Genomic DNA, 19,697 nt, shown 5'->3' with positions numbered 1-19,697 from the left:
CGTGCCGCTGCTGCTCGCCGCCGAGCTGTCCCCCCCCGGTGCCGGGGGGGTGACGTGTCCCCAATGGACCGACCCTGTGCTGAGCCAGGTAGCTAGCCGGGTGCCGCAGGGGTGCTGCCCGCAGCTCCTCGCGCTCTGGCCACCTTCGTCCTGCGGGGTGAAGGGACAGGGGACGAAGGGAGCCCCGAGGAGCTTGGGGACGCCGTGCGGTGCTGGCATTGGGGCGCCGGGAGGGAGCTGCGCTGGGATCACGGTGTGGGGCTGGGGGTGGGGGGAGATGGCTCCGGGTGCCCGGTGCCCCGTTCCGGCTCCGTGGCCCCCACCAGGGGCTTGGGCAGCAGCACGGGACGGGGACTTTGCTCTGCTCTGTGCATGGGACGTGACGGGAACGCCGGGGACACACGGTGCTCACGTCCTGCCCCCGGCACGGCCCCGGCTGCCCGTCGAGGTGGTTCCGTCCCACCCCGGAGCCGGCTGAGCTTTTGTAGGGCTGGCTTGGACCCGAGGTGCCCCGGCTCCGTCCCCTCGGCTGCTGGCAGGGGGGTTGCGGAGGGCAGGGGATGGCGTTCGCCCCGTCGGGAAGGGACGGCGCCGCGGCGAGAAACGGCTCCAAAGCGTGCGTGTGTGTGGCCCGGCTCCCAGGGAAGTGTTAATCCAGCAAATCCCCGCCGGCATTTCTCCCAGGAGGGGCCTCTGGGAGCTGGGAGCTCCCCGCTCGTTGCAAGCCCTCCTGGGAAGCTGCGCCCGGCCCTGGCCGGAGGCGAATACCTGCGCGGGGCAAGGCCTCCCCATGCCGGGTGCCAGCGGGCGGGCGCGCGGCCAGGCTGGGTGCGGAGGGCCGGGGGGGAGGCGCGGGGGTGCGTCCCGGAGGGGTGGAGGGCAGGGGGACACCCCCTTCTCCAGCTGCTTCCCCCCCTTGGGTTGCTCTCCCTGGAGGATGGCACCCGTGGGACCCCCCAGGATGTGAGGATGGAGCTGGGGGGGGTGGGGGGGAAGCATGGAAACCGTGCCTCAGTTTCCCCCGCTGCGTGCGCCTGGCCCGGCAGCTCATGGGCATGGAGGGGTGGGGGATGCCCTCGCAGCCACCCCCCGCCCCTGAGGCCCCTTTTCTCCCCCCGCAGGATCCGGCCGGCCAGGCACGGTGCTGAGCACCACATGAGCGCATGGCCAGCGAGGCGAGGATGGGGGAGGCCGCGCCGCGCTGGAGGAGAGCCCCGGAGGCAGCGCAGGACCTCCGGGGGCTGGAGAGCAGCGGGGTGCCGGGGGTCCTGCCCTGGAGCACGGCCACCGACCCGGCCCTGGGGGGCTACCAGGAGCCCCCCAAGCTGAGCTACAGCCCTGGGCTGGCCACGGACAAGGGCTGCCCCTGGAGGGGCTCCGAGGGTTGCGTGGAGCCGGCCGGCCTCCCGCTGGGCTGCCCCTACCCGCCGGCCCCGCAGCGCCTGCGGGACGCCCTGTGCCTCCCCAAGGACTCCGCCGAGCTGCCGCTGCTGCTGGCGCCCAGGAACGGGCAGCCCAAGGAGCCCCCGCGGTGGGCTGAAGCCGTGCTGGCCCCCCTGGCTCTCTACAGCCACGCGTACCACCGCTACCCCCTGCCCTTCCCGGCCGCGGACACCCAGCGCCCCGGCAAGCCCCGCGGGGATGGGGACCCCCCGGCTTTCCGCAGCTGCCCCTTCCTGGTGGAGGCCAAGCACAGCCCCTTCCTCCTGTCCTCGCTGCTCCCCCCCGGCCCCCCGCCAGAGCCCGGATTTGGTGGCGGGGGGCCGGAGGGTCCCGTGGGCGACGGGCGCTTCGCCGGCACCGACTGGCGCCTGGGTCCCTTCGTGCCGGCCTGGGGGGCGCAGCCCCTCTACCTGGGGGTGCCGCCGAGGTGCAAGGCGGCTCCGGGCGCCTTCGATGAGAGCTGCGGCTCGGGGAGCAAGGTGAGCGAGCGCCCGCGCGGCTCAGGGCTCTGCTCCCCGTCCCGTGGCCTCGCAGGTCCCTTGGGTGGCGGCGGGCTTCAGCCTCGGCTGAACCCGGCCGGGGGCGGCGCGTTGCGGCAGGCGGTGCTGGCGCCGTCACCCCGTTGGGGGGGGGGGGGGGTGGCACCCAGCGCCCGCAGCCCCCGAGTGGGAAACGACGCCGTGCTCGCCCCCACGACTCATCCAAAGGGCAGGGATGAGCCCCAGCCCCCCGAAACTGGGGCGATGCCCCCCGTAATGGGGGGCGAGGGGGGTGCTGCTCGCCTGGCCGGGGGTGGCCCGTGGCGTGCCGCAGGCAGCGGGGCTGAGTCACGGCGGCACGGGGGCGGCGGGAGGCAGAGCAGCCGGCCCCTGGGTGCGCCCGTCGTGGCTCCCCATTCCTTTCCCACGCGGGTGCGGGGGGGGGGGGGGGGGGGGGGGGGGGGACACACGGACACCCCAGGGATGGGGTCACCACCAGCTGGAAAAAGCACGAGGGGTCTGCTCGGCTAAGGAGGGGCCCTGGGGAAACTGAGGCAGGGCCGTGGGGCGCCCCCCCAGCTCCGTGTGATGCGGGTCAGGGCGCAGTGGCAGGGATGGGGACCCCCGCTTGGGGGGTCTCCAGCCTTGACAGCCCCCCCTCTGCTTCCCCCCCCCCCCCCCCCCAGGAGTTTTACCCCAAGAAGGAGCCCGGCTTCCACCTCCAGGCCGAGGACCAGGAGCAGCTGCCGGGCGAGGGGCAGCCAGGGCACGGCGGAGACGGGGAGGGGGACACGGGGGTCCCGGAGCCGCCGGGTGCCCCGTGGAGGGATGGCAGAGCGGGGGGCCTCCCGGCAGCACCCCCTCCTCACCCTCACGCCCCCCCGCTCAGCACCGCACCCCCCCTGCTCCTCCCACAGCCCAGCGTGGCCGCAGGGGGGGTCTGGGTGGGCGCACGGCCCCACGCCCCCCATTTCCCCCAGTGCAAACCCAAAGACAAGCGCCCGGCGTACCAAAGCCTCAAACCGGGCTCGCCGCCGGCACCGGGGGGCGCGGAGCCCCGGCTGGACAGGCACCACCCCACGGCCCCCCCGTGCCCACCGGGGGGGGGCTGCGGGGCGCTGGGCCCCTTCGATGCGCCGGGGCCGGATGGTGACAGCACCCTGGGGGGCGACGGGGGCCGGTTTCCCTGCCCGCCCAGCATCCACACCAAGCTGAAGAAGACGTGGCTGACGCGGCACTCGGAGCAGTCGGTGCCAAGGTGCAAAGGGGGCCGGAGGGACGGCCCCGAGGGAGCCGGCGAGGGCAAGCGCTCGGCCAAACGCCCCCACGGCGCTGCCGACGGGCACCGCGGTGCCGCCGAAGGGGCTGGAGCAGCCAAACGGGGAGCCAAGGCCACCGAGCGCCCGGGTGGCACCGAGCACCAGGGTGGCACCGAGCACCAGGGTGGCACCGGGAGCGGAGGGATCCCGGCGGAGAGGATGGAGCTGGGAGAGGGAGGTAAGGCGGCTGCAGGGGGACTGTCCCCGTCCGTGGTGTCCCCAACGAGCTGCCAACGCGTGGGGGCTCCCCAGCCAGCTCGGCTTTGCTCCCTGCCCATCTCCAGCCCTATTTTCCAGCCCTACTTTCTGGCCCAGTTCCCAGCGTGCCCATCCCCTCCCCGTGCGCGGTGCCAGCCCCAAATCCCCCCCTGCCCCCGTCTCCCCCCCCAGGCCCCCCAGTCTGTGCCGGCCGGGCTGGCCCGGAGCCGTGGTGCCTGCAGAGCGTGCCCTGCACCGCCCTGCCCAAGAGCATCCCGCGGTGCTGCGCTTGCGCTGCCCGGGCTGCGGGGAGCCCTGGGGATGAAGATGAGGAAGAGGAGCTCGCGGAGAGCACCTGCAGGCTGCTGCGCTTCCGCAGGTGAGCCGGGGAGGGCTCCCGGAGGCCTTTTTGGGGGTTCCCCACGGAGCGTCCACCCCGGTAACCCCGCTTTGGCCCCTCAGGCTCGCCTTTGGGGACGGCGGGGAGCTGAGCGTCGATGGCTTCTGCACGGTGGACGAGGCGGAGGGGGAGACGGCGGCGCTGGAGGCGGCGGAGGGCTGGGGCAGGAGCAGCAGCGGCAGCCTCTGCCTGGCCAAGTACCTGCTGTCGGTGCTGGGGGGCCCCTTCTGCGCCGCCGTCCGCAGGGACAGGGGCGCGTGGCTGGGAGCCCACGGCCAGCCCGGGGGTAAGCGGGCACCCCGGGGGGGGGTGCTGCGGGTGGTCCCCAAGGGCTCGGGGGGCGGGGGGAGGCTGAGGGTGGCGTCGTTGCAGGGCTGACGGCTTGGAGGCGCGGGGAAGGAGCCCCCCGGCTCTGCGACGCCTGCCAGCGCCGCTGCTTCAACTCGCACTGGAGCTGCGCCACGTGCGGCTTCCAGCTGTGCCCCGAGTGCCACCGCGGCCGGCGGCAGGAGGACGGGCACGGTACGGGGACACCGGGGTGGGGGTGGTGGTGGTGGGGGGAAACGGGACCGGCTGCAGGTGCTGCCCCCCCCCACCCCCCTCCGCAGACCCCGCAGGACACGTGGGGGGTGTCACTTCGGGGGGCACGCAGGGACGGCCGCGCGCTCTCTCGCAGGGGACCCGGCACGGCCGCGGCGCTGCGCCCCGGGGCACGACCACGACCCGGCGGCCCTCGTCCCCACGCAGTTCGTCCCCACTCGTGGTGAGCGGCCGTGAGACCCCCCCCCCCCAAACCCTTCCCTGGTCACTTCCCGGGTGCTGACCCCCCCCCTCATCTGCCCCCCCCCCCCCCCCCCCCCAAGTCCTGGCCCGGCTCTGGCAGCAGCTGCACGAGGCGCGCGCCAAGTTCGACGTCAAGTGGCACTGTCCCTGCGGGGTTGGGGACACCGAGCAGGGGCCGGCAGAGCCCCCCGGGGGCAGGCAGGTAGGGGGGGGAACGGGGGACACGGAGGGCTCGGGGGAGGGGGGGGGGGGAGCACCCCGACCCCCTGCCACCCGCTGCAGGGGGGGGGGGGGGACTGTGCATGGTCCCAGCCCCGAGGATCAGCGGGGGCCGTGGGGATGTGCCCCCCCTCCCCCGGATGGTTTGGTGGCACGGGGGGTGTTTTAGGAGAAGATGGGGAGCGTGGCCCCCCCCCTCGTGCCCAGCACCAACGGCGAAACCACAGCCAGAGCCATCAAGGAAGGTACGGGCGGCACCGGGGGGGGGGCTGCGCCCTGGGGTGGGGGGCGCGAGGAAGAGGAGGCAGCCCCGTCCCTCTGCCCCCCCCCGTTTCTTGGAGCAGAGAGCCCCGAGGGGGGGCCGCCGTCGCCGCCGGGGCCGCCGCCGCCCCCCCGGGGGGCCGTGCAGACAGCCACCCTCTGCGACCTCCTCGCCTCCACCGCCGTCAAGCTGTGCCTGGGGCACAACGGGGTGCGCATGGCCTTCGCCCCCGTCGCGCCCCCTTTGCCCAGCGTGAGTACCGGCACGGGGTGCTGGGGGGGGCTAAAACGGGGTGGGCAGGGCGGGGTGACACCCTGTGCCCCCCCGTGCCTCCCCAAATTCCCCAGGACAATCGCCTGACCAGCATCCTGGACAGCATCATCGCCCGCGTGGTGGAGAGGAAGATCCAGGAGAGGCACGTGGGCTGCGAGCTCAGCTGCCCCGGCCCCCCCGGCCCCCCCGGGACCCCCGTTTCCCACTGCATCCTGGCCCCGGGGGGGCTGCTGTGGCTGCAGGACCCCGGCCACGCCACCAACTACCGGCTCTTCCAGGAGCACTGGCGGCAGGGCCAGGTGAGCCCCTTGGGGGGGGACGCACGGACACCCCCTCCCCCCCCCCCCCCAGCTTCTCCCCCCTATACTGATCCCTCGCTGTCCCCCCCCCGCCCCCCGACCCCGGCCCCGCAGCCCGTCCTGGTTTCAGGGCTGGAGAAGAGGCTGGACGGGAGGCTGTGGGGGCCCGAATCCTTCCGCCCCCCCGGGGGGGAGCAGGAGGTGGAGGCGGTGAACCTGCGGGCGCAGCGGCGGCGCGTCAGGATGGGCAGCGGGCGCTTTTGGGACGGCTTCGCCGCCAGCGCGAGTAAGCAGCCGGAAGCCGCCGGAGGGTTAGCATCGAGGGGACGGGGACGGAGGGGACGGGGGGGGGGGGGGCCCCCGGTGCAAGCTGAGGGGGAGCAAACCAACCCCGTGCATCCGTGCCCGGGACGCGCCGCGGGTGGCACGCAGGGGGTGTCCCGGTGCGTGACGCCGTGCCCCCAATCCTGCAGCCTGCCCGGTGCTGGAGCAGGGCGCTGGGGACGTCTTGAAGCTGGAGAGTGGCTTTGGGGACACGCAGCTGTGCCGGTAAGCGGCGGCAGTGCCATCACCGGGGGGGGGCGGGGGGCTGCACCCGTGCGTCCTTGGCCCCACCGGTGCACCCTCGCCAGCACCCCGGTGTGCGGGACGCAGGGATTTGGGGACACGGTGGCGGCCCCGCGCGAGGTCCCCAAGCTCGCAGCGTCCCCTCCGTGCCACAGGGCCACCAACCTGAGCTCCAGCCTGCCTCTGCCCGAGTACTGCGGCCCCCACGGGCGCCTCAACCTGGCCTCCTACCTGCGGGGCGAGCGGGGCCGCCGCTGGCTGCGCCCCCGCGTGTGCGCGGCGTACGGTGAGCTGGGGGGCTTGGGGGTGGGGGGGACACACCGAGCCCCCCCGGCCACGCCGTGCCACCCCCCTGCTCCCCAAATTGCAGGCGTGCATCCCCAGGATGGCAGCATCGGCACCAAAAACCTGACGGTGGAGGCAGCCGACACCATCAGCGTCCTGGTGCACACCGCGGCGCGGCACGGTAGGGCTGGGGTGTGTGTGTGGGGGGGTCCCCACGGCCCCCCCTTTCCCCCCTGACCTTCTCCTGCCCCCACAGAGCCGCTGCTGCACGCCGAGGAGGACGGCATGGACGAGCTGCTGCAGGAGAGGCTGCGGGGTGCCGGCAGCCGGCCCGGCGCCCTGTGGCACATCTTCCGCGCCGAGGACGCCGGCCGCATCCAGGATTTCCTGCACAAGGTGGACCAAGGGCAAGGGGGGGTGGCTGAGGACCCCCCCGGGCTCTACCTGGACCCGGAGCTGCGGCGGCGGCTGCGGGAGGAGTGCGGGGTGAGCGCCTGGACCCTGCTGCAGTGCCTGGGGGACGCGGTGCTGGTCCCCGCCGGGGCTCCGCACCAGGTAAGGCGCTGCCCCAGCTCCTCCCGGGGAAACCGAGGCACCCGGCAGGGCCTGGCCGGTCCCCGCCGCCGCCGCCACCGCCGTGTGCCCGCAGGTGCAGAACCTCACCAGCACCATCGCCGTGGAGCAGCGGTTCCTGTCCCCGGAGAGCGCCGCCCGCCTCGGGGACCACGGCACCGGTCCCCCGGGGGCCGCACGCTGGCTCCGGGCTCAGGTGGGTGATGGCTGGGGACCCGTGGCCGGGGGGGTCCCCGGGGTGGGTGCGTGGTGCCGAGCCCCCTGTGCGTCCTTGCAGCTGGATGGCATGATCCTGGCCGCCGTGCGGGAGGCCGTGGGCGTCCTGCAGGGCTGCAGGTGAGGCGGCGGCACGTCGCCAGGACGCCGGGACAAAGGCAGCGCCGTGCCCGTCCTCACCCGCGCCGCCCGGTGCTGCTTGCTCGGTGCTTCGCCCTGCCAGGAATAAAGAAAGGGTCGGCTGCGCCGCCAGCTCCTGCCTCCGCGTCTCCCTTGGGGCCTTGGGGCAGGGGGGACGGGGCTGGGGGGGCCCTGGGGTGCTGGGGAGAGCAGGGGGGGGGACCCAGCAAGTGGAGCTGAGCACCCTCCAGGGAGAGAAGCCAGCCCAGAGGGTGTCAGGAGGGCAGAGAGCAGCCCTGTCCCTGCCCGCACCGGTGTCTGCAACTCCTCCAGCTGCCTGCCTCCGGGATTTTTCTCCCTTTTTGGCGCTGCCGCAGCTCCCGGGCAGCGCGGAGCTGCGTGCTCGGAGCGTCTGGGTGCAGGGGAACGGCCCTGCCCTGCACCGGGACACCCAGGAGCATCGCCTAGCAAACATTAATGGGGAAAAGGGGGGGCTGGAGCGTGCACAGCACCCCACGGATTGTGCACTGCGTGCCACCCACACCGTGCACCGTGTGCTGTATGCTGCTCCATGCACCGTGCAGTGTACACAACCACGCACCGTGCACCGTGCAGTGTACACAACCATGCACCGTGCACCGTGCACTGCATCAGAGCGAGCAGGCCGCACATAATGCACCGTGCAATTAAAAGCGTGCAGTGAGCACCGTGCACTAGATGCCGTGCATTTACAGCTGTGCAATGGGCACTGTGCAACTGGAACCAGGCGACAGGCACCGTGCAAGGGGCACCGTGCAATTAGCACCGTGCAATTAGCACCATGCAATGGGCACCGTGCAATGGGCACCGTGCAATTAGCACCATGCAATGAGCGCTGTGCAATGGTCACTGCAACGGTCACCATGCAACGGTCACCATGCAGTGGTCACTGCACAATTAGCACCGTGCAATTAGCACTGTGAAATCAGCACTCTGCAATGAGCACCCTGCAACGGTCACCATGCGATGGGTCACTGCGATGGGCACCGTGCAATTAGCACCGTGCAATTAGCACAGTGCAATGAGCGCTGTGCACTGGTCACTGCAACGGTCACCATGCAGTGGTCACCGCGCAATTAGCACCGTGCAATTAGCACTGTGAAATCAGCACTCTGCAATGAGCACCGCACAACGGTCACCATGCGATGGGTCACCGCGATGGGCACCGTGCAATTAGCACCGTGCAATTAGCACCACGTGGTTAGCACCGTGCAACGGTCCCCGTGCGATTAGCGCCGTGCAATCGGCCCCGTGCAATTAACACCGTGCAACGCGCACCCCCTGCGCCCCGCTCCCCTCCCCCTTTAAGGCCAAGCCCCGCCCCTCAGCCTGACGGAGAGTGACGACGGGGTCAGCCAATGCGGGGCGACCCTGCCGGGCACCCCGGCCAATAGGCGGCGAGCAGGGGGGGGCGGGGGCGGCGCGAAGGAGCGCCGGGACGCGGTGAGTCCGGCGCATGCGCGGGGGGCTGCGGGGGGGGGGGGAGGGGCGGGGGCCGCACCCCCCCGCTCCTTGCACCCCGCGCCCTGCCCCTGCTGCCCCCCCCCCCCCCCCCCCGCCGTGCCCCGGCCCCTCTCGTGCTGCCCCCTTGCGCCCCGCCGCCCCCATGAGCCATCCCTGGCCGCACCCTGCGAGCCCCTCGGCCCTTCCCTGTTGCACCCTGCGATCCCTTTGGACCCTTCCCCCCCTTGCACCCCGGGGTCCCCTCAACACCCCCCCACCCCCCCCCCCCCGTTGCACCCTGGGGTTCCCCTCCACCCTTTCCTGTTGCACCCCGAAACCTCCTCGGACCACCCCCATTGCGCCCTGCAGCTCCCATAACCCAGCCCTAACTGCCCCCTGCGATCCCCTCGGACCCTCCCCACTGCCCCCTGCGATCCCCTCGGACCCTCCCCACTGCCCCTGCGATCCCCTCGGACCCTCCCCATTGCACCCCACAATCCCTTTGACCCCTCCCCACTGCCCCCTGCGATCCCCTCGGACCCTCCCCACTGCCCCCTGCGATCCCCTCGGACCCCTCCCCACTGCCCCCTGCGATCCCCTCGGACCCCTCCCCACTGCCCCCTGCGATCCCCTCGGACCCTCCCCACTGCCCCCTGCGATCCCCTCGGACCCCTCCCCACTGCCCCCTGCGATCCCCTCGGACCCTCCCCACTGCCCCCTGCGATCCCCTCGGACCCTCCCCACTGCACCCCACAATCCCTTTGACCCCTCCCCACTGCCCCCTGGGGTCCCCATAACCCACCCCTAATTGCGCCCCGCAATCCCTTCGACCCTTCCCCGTTGCTCCCTGCGGACCCCGTAACCCACCCCCAACTGCGCCCTGCCATCCCCTCGCCCCCCCCGCTCCCCCCAGCGACCCCCCTGCTCTTGTGGCCCCCTCTGCCCCCCCATCTCCCCGCCCCCCCCCCCCCCCCCCCCCGGGCACCCTGCAGCCCAGCAGCCCCCCGTGCGCCCTGCAGCCCAGCTCGCCCCCCTGCCCCCCGCCGTCCCCCGATCCCTTTCCCCCATGCGCCCCGCACCCCGACCACCCCTTCCCCTATAGCCCCCTGCAGTCCAGCACGCCCTGGCCCCTGCAGCCTGGCGATTTTTCCCCATCCTACAGCCCCCCCAGCTCCCCCCCGCTGAGCGAGCCCTTTTTCTACCTCCCCCAGTCCAGCAGACCCCTTTCCCCCCCCGCCATCCCCCAGTCCAGCAGACCCGTTCCCCCCAGCGTCCCCCAGTCGAGCAGGCCCTTTCCCCCCTACCCCCTGCAGTCCAGCAAGCCCCTCGCCCTGCTCCGCTTCCCCCGCGTCCTGCAGTCCAGCCAGCCCTTCCCCTACCGCCCCCCCCCGCGCATCCCCAAATCCAGCGAGCTCTTCCCCTGCAGCCCCCCCTGCGCCCCGCAATCCGGCCGGCCCTTCCCCTACCGCGCCCCCCCCCTGCCTCCCCCAATCCAGCAAGCCCTTCCCTTACCGCACCCCCCCGGCCGCCCCCAAGCCCAGCGACCCCTTCCCTTTTTATTTCCCCCCCCACGCCCTGCAGTCGAGCCAGCCCTTCCCCTGCTGCGCCCCGCCGGGCGTCCCGCAGTCCAGCAGCCCCTTCCCCTATCGCACCCCGCCGTGTCCCCCAAAAGCCCCCGAACCCTTCCCATATTACGCCCCCCCGGCCGCCCTGCAGCCCGGCAAGCCCTTCCCCTATTACACCCCCCTGCACGCCCCCCAGTCCAGCAAACCCTTCCCCTACAGCCCCCCCTTCTCCCCGTGCGCCCCGCAGGCTGAGCACCTGTCCCACACCCTGCAGCCCACCGAGACGCGGCACTGGGGGTGCCCGTCCCCCCCCCGGGCTCGGCTGCACGCCTGCCGGGTGCCCCCGCCACCCCAAAACCCCGCAGCCCCTTGAGCGGCTGCCATGGGGGACGCGGCGGAGGAGCTGGACGCGGTGCTCAGCGGCCGAGGCTGGGATGTGGGGGGCGGCTACGACGGCACCCCGCAACCCGGCCGCCCCGTCCGGCTGGGGAGCAGCGCCTGCTACGTGGTCCTGGCCGTGCTCTTCAACGACGAGGTGAGGCAGCACCCCCAAAAAATGACCGCCCCCGATCCTATACACCCTGTACACCACCCCCCCCCCCCCGCCTTTTGCCCCGCAGGACGGGGTGCTGCTGGTGCAGGAGGCGAAAGCGGGGTGCCGCGGGACGTGGTACCTGCCCGCGGGGCGCATGGAGCCCGGCGAGAGCGTGGTGGCGGCGCTGCGTCGCGAGGTGAAGGAGGAGACGGGGCTGGAGTGCGAGCCCCTCACCCTGCTGGCGCTGGAGGAGAGGGGGCCCGCCTGGCTCCGCTTCGTCTTCCTCGCCCGCCCCACCGGTGCGTGATGGGGAGGGCGCGGGGAAGAAAAAAAAAAAAAAAAGAAAAAAAAAGGGGGGGGGGGGTCTGTGGGGGAGGGGGGGGGGTCGGGGAGGGGGCGGCTCGCGTGGTGCAGCCCCCACCGTGGGTGGCGGTGTCCCCTGCCGGCCCCCCGCCCGGGTGTTGGGGGTCCCCTGTTGTCACGTCACCAGGTCCTGGCATCCCCAAAAAGCCCCAGGATGGGGTATCGGGGTCCCCAAGAAGCCCTGGGATGGGGTATTAGGATCCTCTGTCGGCCCCGTGATGGGGTATCGGGGTCCCCAAGAAGCCCTGGGATGGGGTATTAGGGTCCCAAAGAAGCCCCGCTATGGGGTATCGGGGTCCCCAAGAAGCCCCATGATGGGGTATTAGGATCCTCTGTCGGCCCCGTGATGGGGTATCGGGGTCCCCAAGAAGCCCTGGGATGGGGTATTAGGGTCCCCAGGAAGCCCCGCTATGGGGTATCGGGGTCCCCAAGAAGCCCCATGATGGGGTATTAGGATCCTCTGTCGGTCCCGTGATGGGGTATCGGGGTCCCCAAGAAGCCCTGGGATGGGGTATTAGGGTCCCCAGGAAGCCCCGTGGTGGGGCATTAGGGTTCCCTCCAAGCCCCATGACGGGGCATCAGGGTCCCCTACCAGCCCCATGATGGGGTAGCAGGGTCCCCAAGAATCCCTATGATGGGATATTAGGGTCCCCAAGAAGCCCCACGTTGGGGTATTAGGGTCCCCAGCCAGTCCTGTGCCAGGACATCAGTGCCACCAGCACCATCACCAGCTTCTGGCGTCCCCTAAAAACCCCATGATGGGGGTGTTAGGGGGTACGGGGTGTTAGGGGGTACGGGGTATTAGGGCATTATTGACGCCCGGCCATCAGTGCCAGCATCACCGGGTCCTGGCACCCCCCCCCCCCCCCCCAGAAGCCCCATGATGGGAACCTCAGCCCCATGGCTTGGGGTTGGTGCCCCAGTGCACCCCAAAAAAGCAGGGACTGGCATCCCTGGCCGTCCCCGTGCTGGGACACCAGTGTCCCTGGGTGGCTCCACGCACGGTGGCGCACCGGGGGACCCCCCCGCCCCCCAACCTCCCCATGCCGGGTCACCGGAGCCCCCACCCCCCCACCCCGTGCCGGGGCACCGCTGTCTCTCCCCCCGCAGGAGGGACCCTGAAGACCCTGGAGGATGCGGACGCCGAGTCCCTGCAGGCCCGGTGGTGGGACGGGGCGCTCTCCCCCCTGCCCCTGCGCGCCCCCGACATCCTGCCCCTGCTGGACCTGGCCGCCCGCTACCGCCGCAGCCCCCCGCACCCCCCCACGCTGCCGCAGGAGCTGCCCTGCGCCCACCTCTGCTTGAGGCTCCTGGTGGCCTTCGCCAGCGGCACCGGGCACCTTTGGGTGCTGCTGAGCACGGCCGGGCCCCCCCGGCTGCCCGTGGTGGCGTGCGGCACCCATCCTGCCCAAATCCGCCGGGGGCTTCGCCTGCCCGTGCTGCGGCTGCTGGGGGGCTGCCTGCCCCCGGACCCCCCCGTCGGGCCCATGGGGCTGCTGGGGCTGCAGCACCGGGCCGGGGGTCCCGGGGGGGCTGACGGGGTTTGCTTGAATGTTCTGCTGAGCATCCCGCCCCGCGGCCCCGGGGACGGCCCCCCCGAATTGTGCGACCCCGCTTTCCGCTGGTGGCGAGTGGAGGAGGAGGGCTTGAAGGGCCGCATCCTGCAGCGGCTCCGCACGGCGGGCACGGTGCCCATCCGCAGCTAGCAGCGGGTGAGCCCCAGCACCCAGGGGTGCCGGTCGCAGCGAGTTTTGGGGGGTGGAGGGGTGCGGGACCCGCTCCCCGCTGCTCACGCAGATTTGCTTTCCGCAAAGCAGGGCGGCAGCAGCGAGGCGCCGGGGATGGAGCGCGTTTGCCCTCCGGGTGCCAGCCCCAAAATGAGGACGGTGTTTGCGGTGGCGGGAGCGGAGCTGGAACTGCGGGGGGGGGGGGGGGGGGCAAAGGAGAGAGCCCCACGCTGCGATGCACGGGGCCGGGGGGTGCTTTGGGGCAGGATACGGCCCCGTGTCCCCCCCCTCGTGGGGCAGAGAGCCAGCCCGAGTGGAAATAAAGCGGCCGCTGCTTCCTCGCACCCACCTGGCTCCTTGCTGGGAGTGGGGGGGTCCTGGGTGGGATCTGGGTGCCCCCCAGGTGGGAGCGGGGGGGGGGGTACAGACAGGACCAGAGCTCCCAGCTCAGGGCTTTATTGCGTCCCGCGGCTCGGAGACGCGGTGCCGGCTGCGCTCAGCTTGGCGCGCACAAACCCAGCGCCCCCACGCACACCCTGCCCCTAATGCAAACGAGGGGCTGTAATTAGCCCTGGGGCCAGCACCCGCCTCGTTAGCCGGCCGCCCCTCGGGGAGCTGTGCTCGTGCATCCAGTTCTTCCCAAGAAAAACCCACCGAGGGCTGCAGGGGCTCCTGGGCAGCTCCGACGCGGGGAGCAGGAACCCGACGAGGACGAGCAGCGGGGCACACGCCGTGCCCCCAAGGGCCGCATCCTGCCCGGGGCTCAGCGCACCTCCGTTTCCAAAGGGCTCCACGAATCCTCTCCCACGCCACGGGGCCGGGGTGCCACCGCTGTCCCCGTTTTGGGGTCGTGCCGCTCCGAGCGGGGCCGTGCCGGGGTCGGGGACCCCTCTCCATCTGTCCCCAGCAGCCCCCGCAGCCCGGCCGAGGGAAGGGGGCTCCCGGCGGGGTCCGGGGCGCAGCGGCTCAGGGGGGGCCCTCGGGGGGGCCCTTGACCAAGGCGATGGCAGCCAGCTCCTTGCAGAACTCCTCCAGCACCACCACCCCCTTGAAGAGCGTCGCGTGCTCCATCCTGCGGGGAGCGCCGGGAGCCCCGTGGGGTGCGCGCCCCCCCCTGGGGTCCATTTCTTCATTCCCCCCCCCCAAAAAAAAAAAATCCCAACCCCCCCAGCACTTACTGCTCGCCGGGGACCAGCCCCAGCAGCTGCTGGCGCACCAGGAGCAGCTTGGCCCTGAAGTGGGGCACGCGCTGGATCCTCTGCATCAGGTCCCCGATCACCTGGGCGCGGGGAGGAAGAGTCAGGCCCCCGTTTCCTCGGCGTCCCCCACCCCCCACCCCCCCCAAAAAAAAAAAGAAAAAAAAAGAAAAAACACCCAGGGGGTGCCGTTACCCTGACGAGGACGGAGAAAAGCGAGCGGCAGCCGGGCGCCAGGCTGAGGTAGGGGTCCAGGAGGTACTCGTGGAGGTGGGGATGGGGGAAAGCGGCCAGGAGGGACAGCACCGAGGTCACCTGCAGGTTCAGGCTGTAGGGCTGGGGCGCGGGGGATGCTCAGCGGGTGCCGGCACGTGGCTGGGCCCCCCCCCCCCCCTTAGCATTCCCCAGGGGGTGCGAGCCCCCGGCCCTATAAACGGGAGCTGCAAACGGGGGAGATGCTCTCGGCTGCTTGATATGGGGTTTTGGGGTGCTGGGTCCCTGCCAGGCTCGGGGGGGGGGGTACAGGGCTGACACCGCGCACCCTGGGCGAGACAAAGGCTGGCTGCCCACCCGGGGAGCCCCCCCCCCCCCCACACCGGTGCGGAAAAGCCCCCCAGCACCATGCCGAGGGGACACATGGGGCTGCTGCGGGGTGGGGAGAGCTTCAAGAGGTTCCCCGGGCGGGGATTTATGGGGTCGGGGGGGGCTCAAAAGAATATTGGTCCTGCGGAGCCGGTGCGGCACCGGGGGCTGCGGCACTGGGGGGTGCTGCCACCCCCCCCCGGGGAGCCCCCCGGGTCCCGTACCTGGTCCAGGATCCGCGCCAGGCGGTCAAACAGCACCTTGAGGAAGTGCCCCTCGTAAAACTGCCCCTCGGGGGGGCAGGCATCGAGGGGCCGGGGGGCCGGGGGCCACCCCCACGAGGCCGCCTTGCTGCGGCTCGCCTGGACCTGGCGGACGGGGAGGGAGCAGGGTGAGAGCAGAAAGGGGTGTGGGGGGGGGGCGAGCACCCCCCTGGCCCCGAGACCCCCCCCAAAAAAGCCCCTCACCATGCCCAGAGCATCGTGCACGTAGGTGTCGTAGCCGCCTTCCTCCAGGCACGAGGAGGTCTTCGCCTCCTCGGGGACCAGGCAGAGGAAGCTGGAAGAAAGGGGAGCGGGCAGGGGAGGAGGGGGCGGCGCGGGGACGCGGCCCCCCCCCCCTTTTTGGGGAGGCCTCCGCAGCGCCCTACCTGCTGACCACCTCGCTCACGTGCCCCTTCCCCGGGGGGGACGATCCCCCCGGGGGCTTTTTCGCCATCCCGAAGCCGTTCTCGGGGAAGCCGTCGGTGAAGTAAGGATCCTCCTCATCCTCCTCCAGGTCCCTACGGGGCCACCACGGGGGGGGGGGTGTCAGCGGGGGGGGGGGGGGAGGGGGACATCACCGCCCGCCCCCCTCACCTTGCCCCGGCCCTGCTCACAGCCCGTCCTCATCGGGGTCCGGCTCGGGGGGTCCGCGCTCGTCGGGTACGGGGGGGCCGTGCTGGAGGTAGCCCCGCGCCTCCAGGTTCCTCAGCACCAGGCTCAGCACCACATGCTCGTGGGGCGCCCGCAGGAGCTCCTCGAAGAGCCGCAGGCTGGCCAGGCTGATCTGCGGCACGGCCGGGGGGGGGGCGGGGGTGAGCAGCGTGCCCCCCACCCCCAAATCCACCCCCCCCCCCCCCCTTCACCCTCCCCAGGACAGGGCTGACCTCGTCGGAGAGGTGGTCGCAGCGGTCGATGAGGTGGGCGCGCAGAGGGTGGGGGGGGTCCCCGGGGGTCTCGGGGCGCCGCTCGGGGCCCAGCAGGAAGAGCACGAGGCGGTGCAGCAGGGGGGGGCGCGCGGAGCTGCCGCACCGTGCCCGTCAGCACGGCCGTGGCGCTGAGGACGGCGAGCTCCGACCTGGTGGGACAGCGTGGGATGCTGCGAGAGGGGTCCGTGACGCCCCACAGTGGGGGGGGGGGAAAAAAAAGGGGGCGTGGGCAGGGGGAGCCCCATCACCGTGGCCCCAAAGGGGTTTTTTTTTTTTTTTTTTTTTCCCTATAAACTGCCCCCTCCCGGGCTGATTTCGCCCCTCGCTGCAGGCTCGGGTACTCACATCTGCAGCAGCTGCGGCTGCAGGACGCCCTGGAAGAATTTTTCCTCCACGGCCTCGGTGACGGCAGCCGCCACGAGCTGCGGGAGAGGGCAGAGCCTGAGCCCCGGCGCGGGCACCCCGTGCTCGGCGGGTCCGTGTGGGTGCTCCGTACCGGGTGGGCGCCGGCCACGAGCTCGTCCAGGTAATCCAGCCAGCAGAAAAAAGCGACCAGGCTCTCCTTCCCCGGGAAGTCCCCGTCACCGCCGGCATCCCCCTGCGACCTGCGGGGCGCGGAGGCTGCAGGAACGGGGCAAAACCCCCGTGGGCAAGCGGTGGCCACCCTTGCCCGGCGCGTGCCGTACCTCCAGCTGGCCCTCCCCACGGCGAGGACGTCGGCGGGGTCCGTGCAGGGTGGGACGGCGCCGTGGAGGTCGCAGAGGTGCTCGGTCAGCAGCTGGCGCAGGGCGCTGCTCCGCACCAGGCAGGCTGCGGCCGCCTCGTGGGCGAGCCCCGCGAGCAGGAGCAAGTTTTCCCGAGCCTTCAGCGCGACCCTGCTCTTCTGCGAGGAGGAGGAGGAGGAGGAGGAAGAGGAGAGAGGTGGTATCACACGCCCGGCTGCCCCTATCAGCCCCCCCTTGCCAGCCCTCGCCCCCTACCTGGCTCTTGCACAGCCCCACCAAGGAGGTGACGAGGTTGCTGTCCCTCCGTGCCGGGGGGCAGCCGGTGGCAGCGCCCAGGGGATGCTCTGCACCCTCTCCTTCGGGGCTGCCGGGCGGCTCCCGAGCCTTCCTCCCGCTCAGGACGCTCCTAGCCTGGAGAGGAAGAGGAGCGGAGGAGGATCGCAGCCACGACCTTCCTCCCGAAGCACCGACGCTCATCTTAGAGCCGACCCCGCGGGGAGCCAGGGCTGCGCACCTCCAGGACGTAGGCCAGCAGGGTGGGATCCTGCTGGATCTTGGCGCAGAGCACGGCCGCGAACTGCGCCTCCTCCTTCTCCGTGCCCGAGCCCAGGGGGTGCCCGCTGAGCTGCAGCAGCTTCTGGGGAGGCAGGGAGCGGGTGCTGAGCTGCTCGGCCGTCCTGCCCGGCGCAGCCCCGTGCCCTTCCCAGCACCGTTTGGCAGGGACCCATCCGGCACCGCCACCCCCTCGCGCTGGCAGGATCGGCCCCGGGTGGGGATCAGCATTTTAGGGTGACTCAGTGTCTGCAACAGCGCCGGGGCTGGTCCCGGCACGCAGCAGCACCGGCGGCACCGCCGAGCCCCTGCGCATGCGTTTTTGGGGGTGAACGCGGCGTTTCCCAGCCCCGGGGGGCTCGGAGCAGCCCCCTACCCGCCCCGCGCGGCGCTCACCTGCACCGGCCTGTGCACGTTGAGGTAGTGCAGGAGAGGGTGCTGCACCTGGCCCAGCACCCGGCTGAAGAAGAGGAGGACCTGCTGCCTCATCCCGGGGGGGTACTGGCACGGGGGGAGGAGGGAGGTCAGCCACGGTCCTTACCCGCTCCTTTGGGTGCCCCAAAGCACCCGCCGGGCCCCACAAACCCCCCTCGGTGCGGGTTTACTGCTCCCCCAAAACGATGCAACGCCCCCAGGACCCCCACCCGGGTTCCTCTCACTTTAGAGATCACAAATTTTGATTGCCTCTCACGCGAAAAAAAAAAAAAAAAAAAAAAAAAAAAAACGCAGCCAGCAGGATTGTTTCCACGTCCCCACGGCTTACAACGGGGAGTCAAAGCCCAGCACCCAGCCACGCCGACCCGCCCGGCCGCAGAAGGGCCAGCACACCCCCCTGCAGCACACAACACACCACAATTTGCCCAAATTTCAATAAAAACCTATTCATAGGAAGCCTCATCGTTACTGGCAGTAAATTAACAGCAGAGCTGCTCCATTTAGGCAATAACTACTGAAAGAGGCATCTCAAAGAGGCTCGTGGAAATGCCGTGCCGTGCGCCACCGCCTCGTGGCACCCATGGGTGGCCCCCCAGCCGCCTACCTCCGCCTTGCCCAGCGTGCTGAGGGTCTCCAGGACCTTGTGCTGCAGCAGGTACTCGAGGCACGGCCCGGCCTCCCCCGCCGGCCGCTGCTTCTCCTCGTACACCAGGATGTCCAGCATCTGCTTGAGGCGCCAGGGGATGTCGGTCCGCTTGGCGGGGGTGCTCTCGTCTGCGGGCACAGCGCGGGCGTCGGGGTGGGGGACGCCCCTTTTTTTTGGGGTGCCCTCCTGGCCTTGAATTCTCTCCTCCAGAGCGGGAGCGACGCTAGATGGCAATGTGAGGAGGCGGCAGTCCCGGCAGCACCCGAGGCTGCTGCCTCCGCTCGGGGCCTAGCGAGCCGCCGCCGTCCTCCCGGTGTCGTGGGCAGCCCCGGGGAGCCTCCGGCGCGGTACCGGTGGGGAAGGGGCAGGCTCCTGCTGGGGCTGAAATGCTCAAGGCTCTGCTTTAGTGCTCGCGGGGACCGAGGAGGACACGGCCTCCCTGGGATCCGGGAGAGGGTGTCCCAGGCGGAGCCCTGCCACCCAGGCCAGCCACGGTGCACCGGGGTCGGCACCGTGCCCCGTTACCGCACGGCGACCCCTCCCTGGGCACGGGGACCTCACTTCCAGGTCTTCTGACCCTGATTTGGGGCTTGGGGGACCCTCTCCCAGGGCGTGGGAACCCTGCTCCCACACCACGGGACCCTACCTTGGGGCGTGGAAAACTCGGCTTAGGGCACGGGGACCCCAGCTTTGGGCACCCGGACCCCAGTTTAGGGCAGGAGGACCCCAGCTTTTGGCACAGGGACCCCAGTTTAGGACACGGCGACCCCCCCCAGAAGCCCCCACTCACCCGTAGCCTCCAGGTAGTAGCCGGTGATGCCCTTCCAGTGCTCGACGAACGCCTCCAGCAGGTCCACGCTGGGCTCCCGCTGCGCACACCGGGGCCGCGGTCAGGGGCGCACGGACCCCCCCCCCCCGCCCCCGGCCCCGCTGCACGCCCCGGCCCCGCCGCCCCGGCGCCGCTCACCGTTTCCACCGCCTGCTGCAGGAGAGCTCCTAGGCGGCTCAGCATGGCTGTGCCCGGCCCTAGAACCGGCCCTAGAACCGCTCCCGGCACCGGATCCGGTGCGCCCCGGTGCGGCCCCGTTGCGCGCTGGCTCCGCCCGGCGCCGTGCGGGGAGGGCGGTGCGGGCGCGGCGCCTCCCCCGGCTGGGATCGGGGGCGTGGGGGTCGGGGGGGGGGACCCTGGGAACGGGGTCGAGTTGGGGGCTGGAGGGGTCGTTGGGGTTGGGGGGGGTGGGAAGGTGTCCGGCACTAAAGCGGA

General features: G+C 71.8%; 3 protein-coding genes across 6 annotated transcripts; 2 read left to right on the top strand and 1 right to left on the bottom strand.

Annotated features, from left to right (window-relative positions):
• The first annotated feature begins 1,163 nt into the window (after positions 1–1,163).
• HR (HR lysine demethylase and nuclear receptor corepressor) lies at positions 1,164–7,440 on the top strand. The gene is made up of 18 exons (XM_050715714.1): positions 1,164–1,922; positions 2,609–2,719; positions 2,903–3,365; positions 3,641–3,818; positions 3,902–4,125; positions 4,212–4,361; positions 4,516–4,602; positions 4,703–4,824; positions 5,011–5,086; positions 5,186–5,355; positions 5,451–5,675; positions 5,790–5,961; positions 6,149–6,224; positions 6,308–6,528; positions 6,613–6,708; positions 6,784–7,082; positions 7,177–7,296; positions 7,378–7,440. Exons 1-18 carry the CDS (start codon positions 1,164–1,166, stop codon positions 7,438–7,440), a joined length of 3,612 nt encoding a protein of 1,203 aa, XP_050571671.1.
• A 1,454-nt stretch (positions 7,441–8,894) lies between these two features.
• Positions 8,895–13,451, top strand: NUDT18 (nudix hydrolase 18). Of its 4 annotated transcripts, none has more exons than XM_035562720.2 (5): positions 8,897–8,918; positions 10,758–11,018; positions 11,104–11,317; positions 12,492–13,093; positions 13,199–13,451. In XM_035562720.2, the coding sequence occupies exons 2-4, from the start codon at positions 10,866–10,868 to the stop codon at positions 13,085–13,087; spliced, it is 963 nt and encodes a 320-aa protein (XP_035418613.1). In that variant the 5' UTR covers positions 8,897–8,918; positions 10,758–10,865; the 3' UTR covers positions 13,088–13,093; positions 13,199–13,451. The 4 variants fall into 4 exon arrangements, with proteins under 4 accessions (XP_050571729.1, XP_035418613.1, XP_035418614.1 ...); XM_035562721.2 differs by having other exon boundaries at positions 13,179–13,302; XM_050715772.1 differs by having other exon boundaries at positions 8,895–8,918; positions 10,731–11,018; positions 12,492–13,292.
• A 106-nt stretch (positions 13,452–13,557) lies between these two features.
• FHIP2B (FHF complex subunit HOOK interacting protein 2B) lies at positions 13,558–19,522 on the bottom strand. The gene is given in 18 exon segments (XM_035562710.1): positions 13,558–14,180; positions 14,287–14,387; positions 14,500–14,640; positions 15,111–15,254; positions 15,354–15,444; positions 15,536–15,667; positions 15,764–15,933; positions 16,034–16,159; positions 16,161–16,224; positions 16,421–16,497; positions 16,572–16,680; positions 16,762–16,958; positions 17,056–17,211; positions 17,315–17,437; positions 17,749–17,853; positions 18,392–18,561; positions 19,224–19,302; positions 19,401–19,522. Coding segments are annotated over 18 exon segments (2,136 nt in total). The 5' UTR covers positions 19,446–19,522; the 3' UTR covers positions 13,558–14,074.
• Positions 19,523–19,697: the final 175 nt, after the last annotated feature.

The sequence above is a fragment of the Cygnus atratus genome, chromosome 27, assembly GCF_013377495.2.
Source record: "Cygnus atratus isolate AKBS03 ecotype Queensland, Australia chromosome 27, CAtr_DNAZoo_HiC_assembly, whole genome shotgun sequence".
NCBI classification, from domain to species: domain Eukaryota; kingdom Metazoa; phylum Chordata; class Aves; order Anseriformes; family Anatidae; genus Cygnus; species Cygnus atratus.
The sequence above is the reverse complement of the archived record's forward strand: the minus strand, read 5'-3'. Positions and strand labels throughout refer to the sequence as shown.

Bases quoted from the DNA above. Each gene is read 5' to 3' on its own strand.
- HR (XM_050715714.1), top strand. From the start codon at position 1,164: ATGGCCAGCGAGGCGAGGATGGGGGAGGCCGCGCCGCGCTGGAGGAGA. The intron at 5,676-5,789 runs GTGAGCCCCTTG...CCGGCCCCGCAG, and splicing joins AGCACTGGCGGCAGGGCCAG to CCCGTCCTGGTTTCAGGGCT. The intron at 5,962-6,148 runs GTAAGCAGCCGG...CCAATCCTGCAG, and splicing joins CGGCTTCGCCGCCAGCGCGA to CCTGCCCGGTGCTGGAGCAG.
- NUDT18 (XM_035562720.2), top strand. From the start codon at position 10,866: ATGGGGGACGCGGCGGAGGAGCTGGACGCGGTGCTCAGCGGCCGAGGC. The intron at 11,019-11,103 runs GTGAGGCAGCAC...TTTGCCCCGCAG, and splicing joins CCGTGCTCTTCAACGACGAG to GACGGGGTGCTGCTGGTGCA. The intron at 11,318-12,491 runs GTGCGTGATGGG...CTCCCCCCGCAG, and splicing joins CTTCCTCGCCCGCCCCACCG to GAGGGACCCTGAAGACCCTG.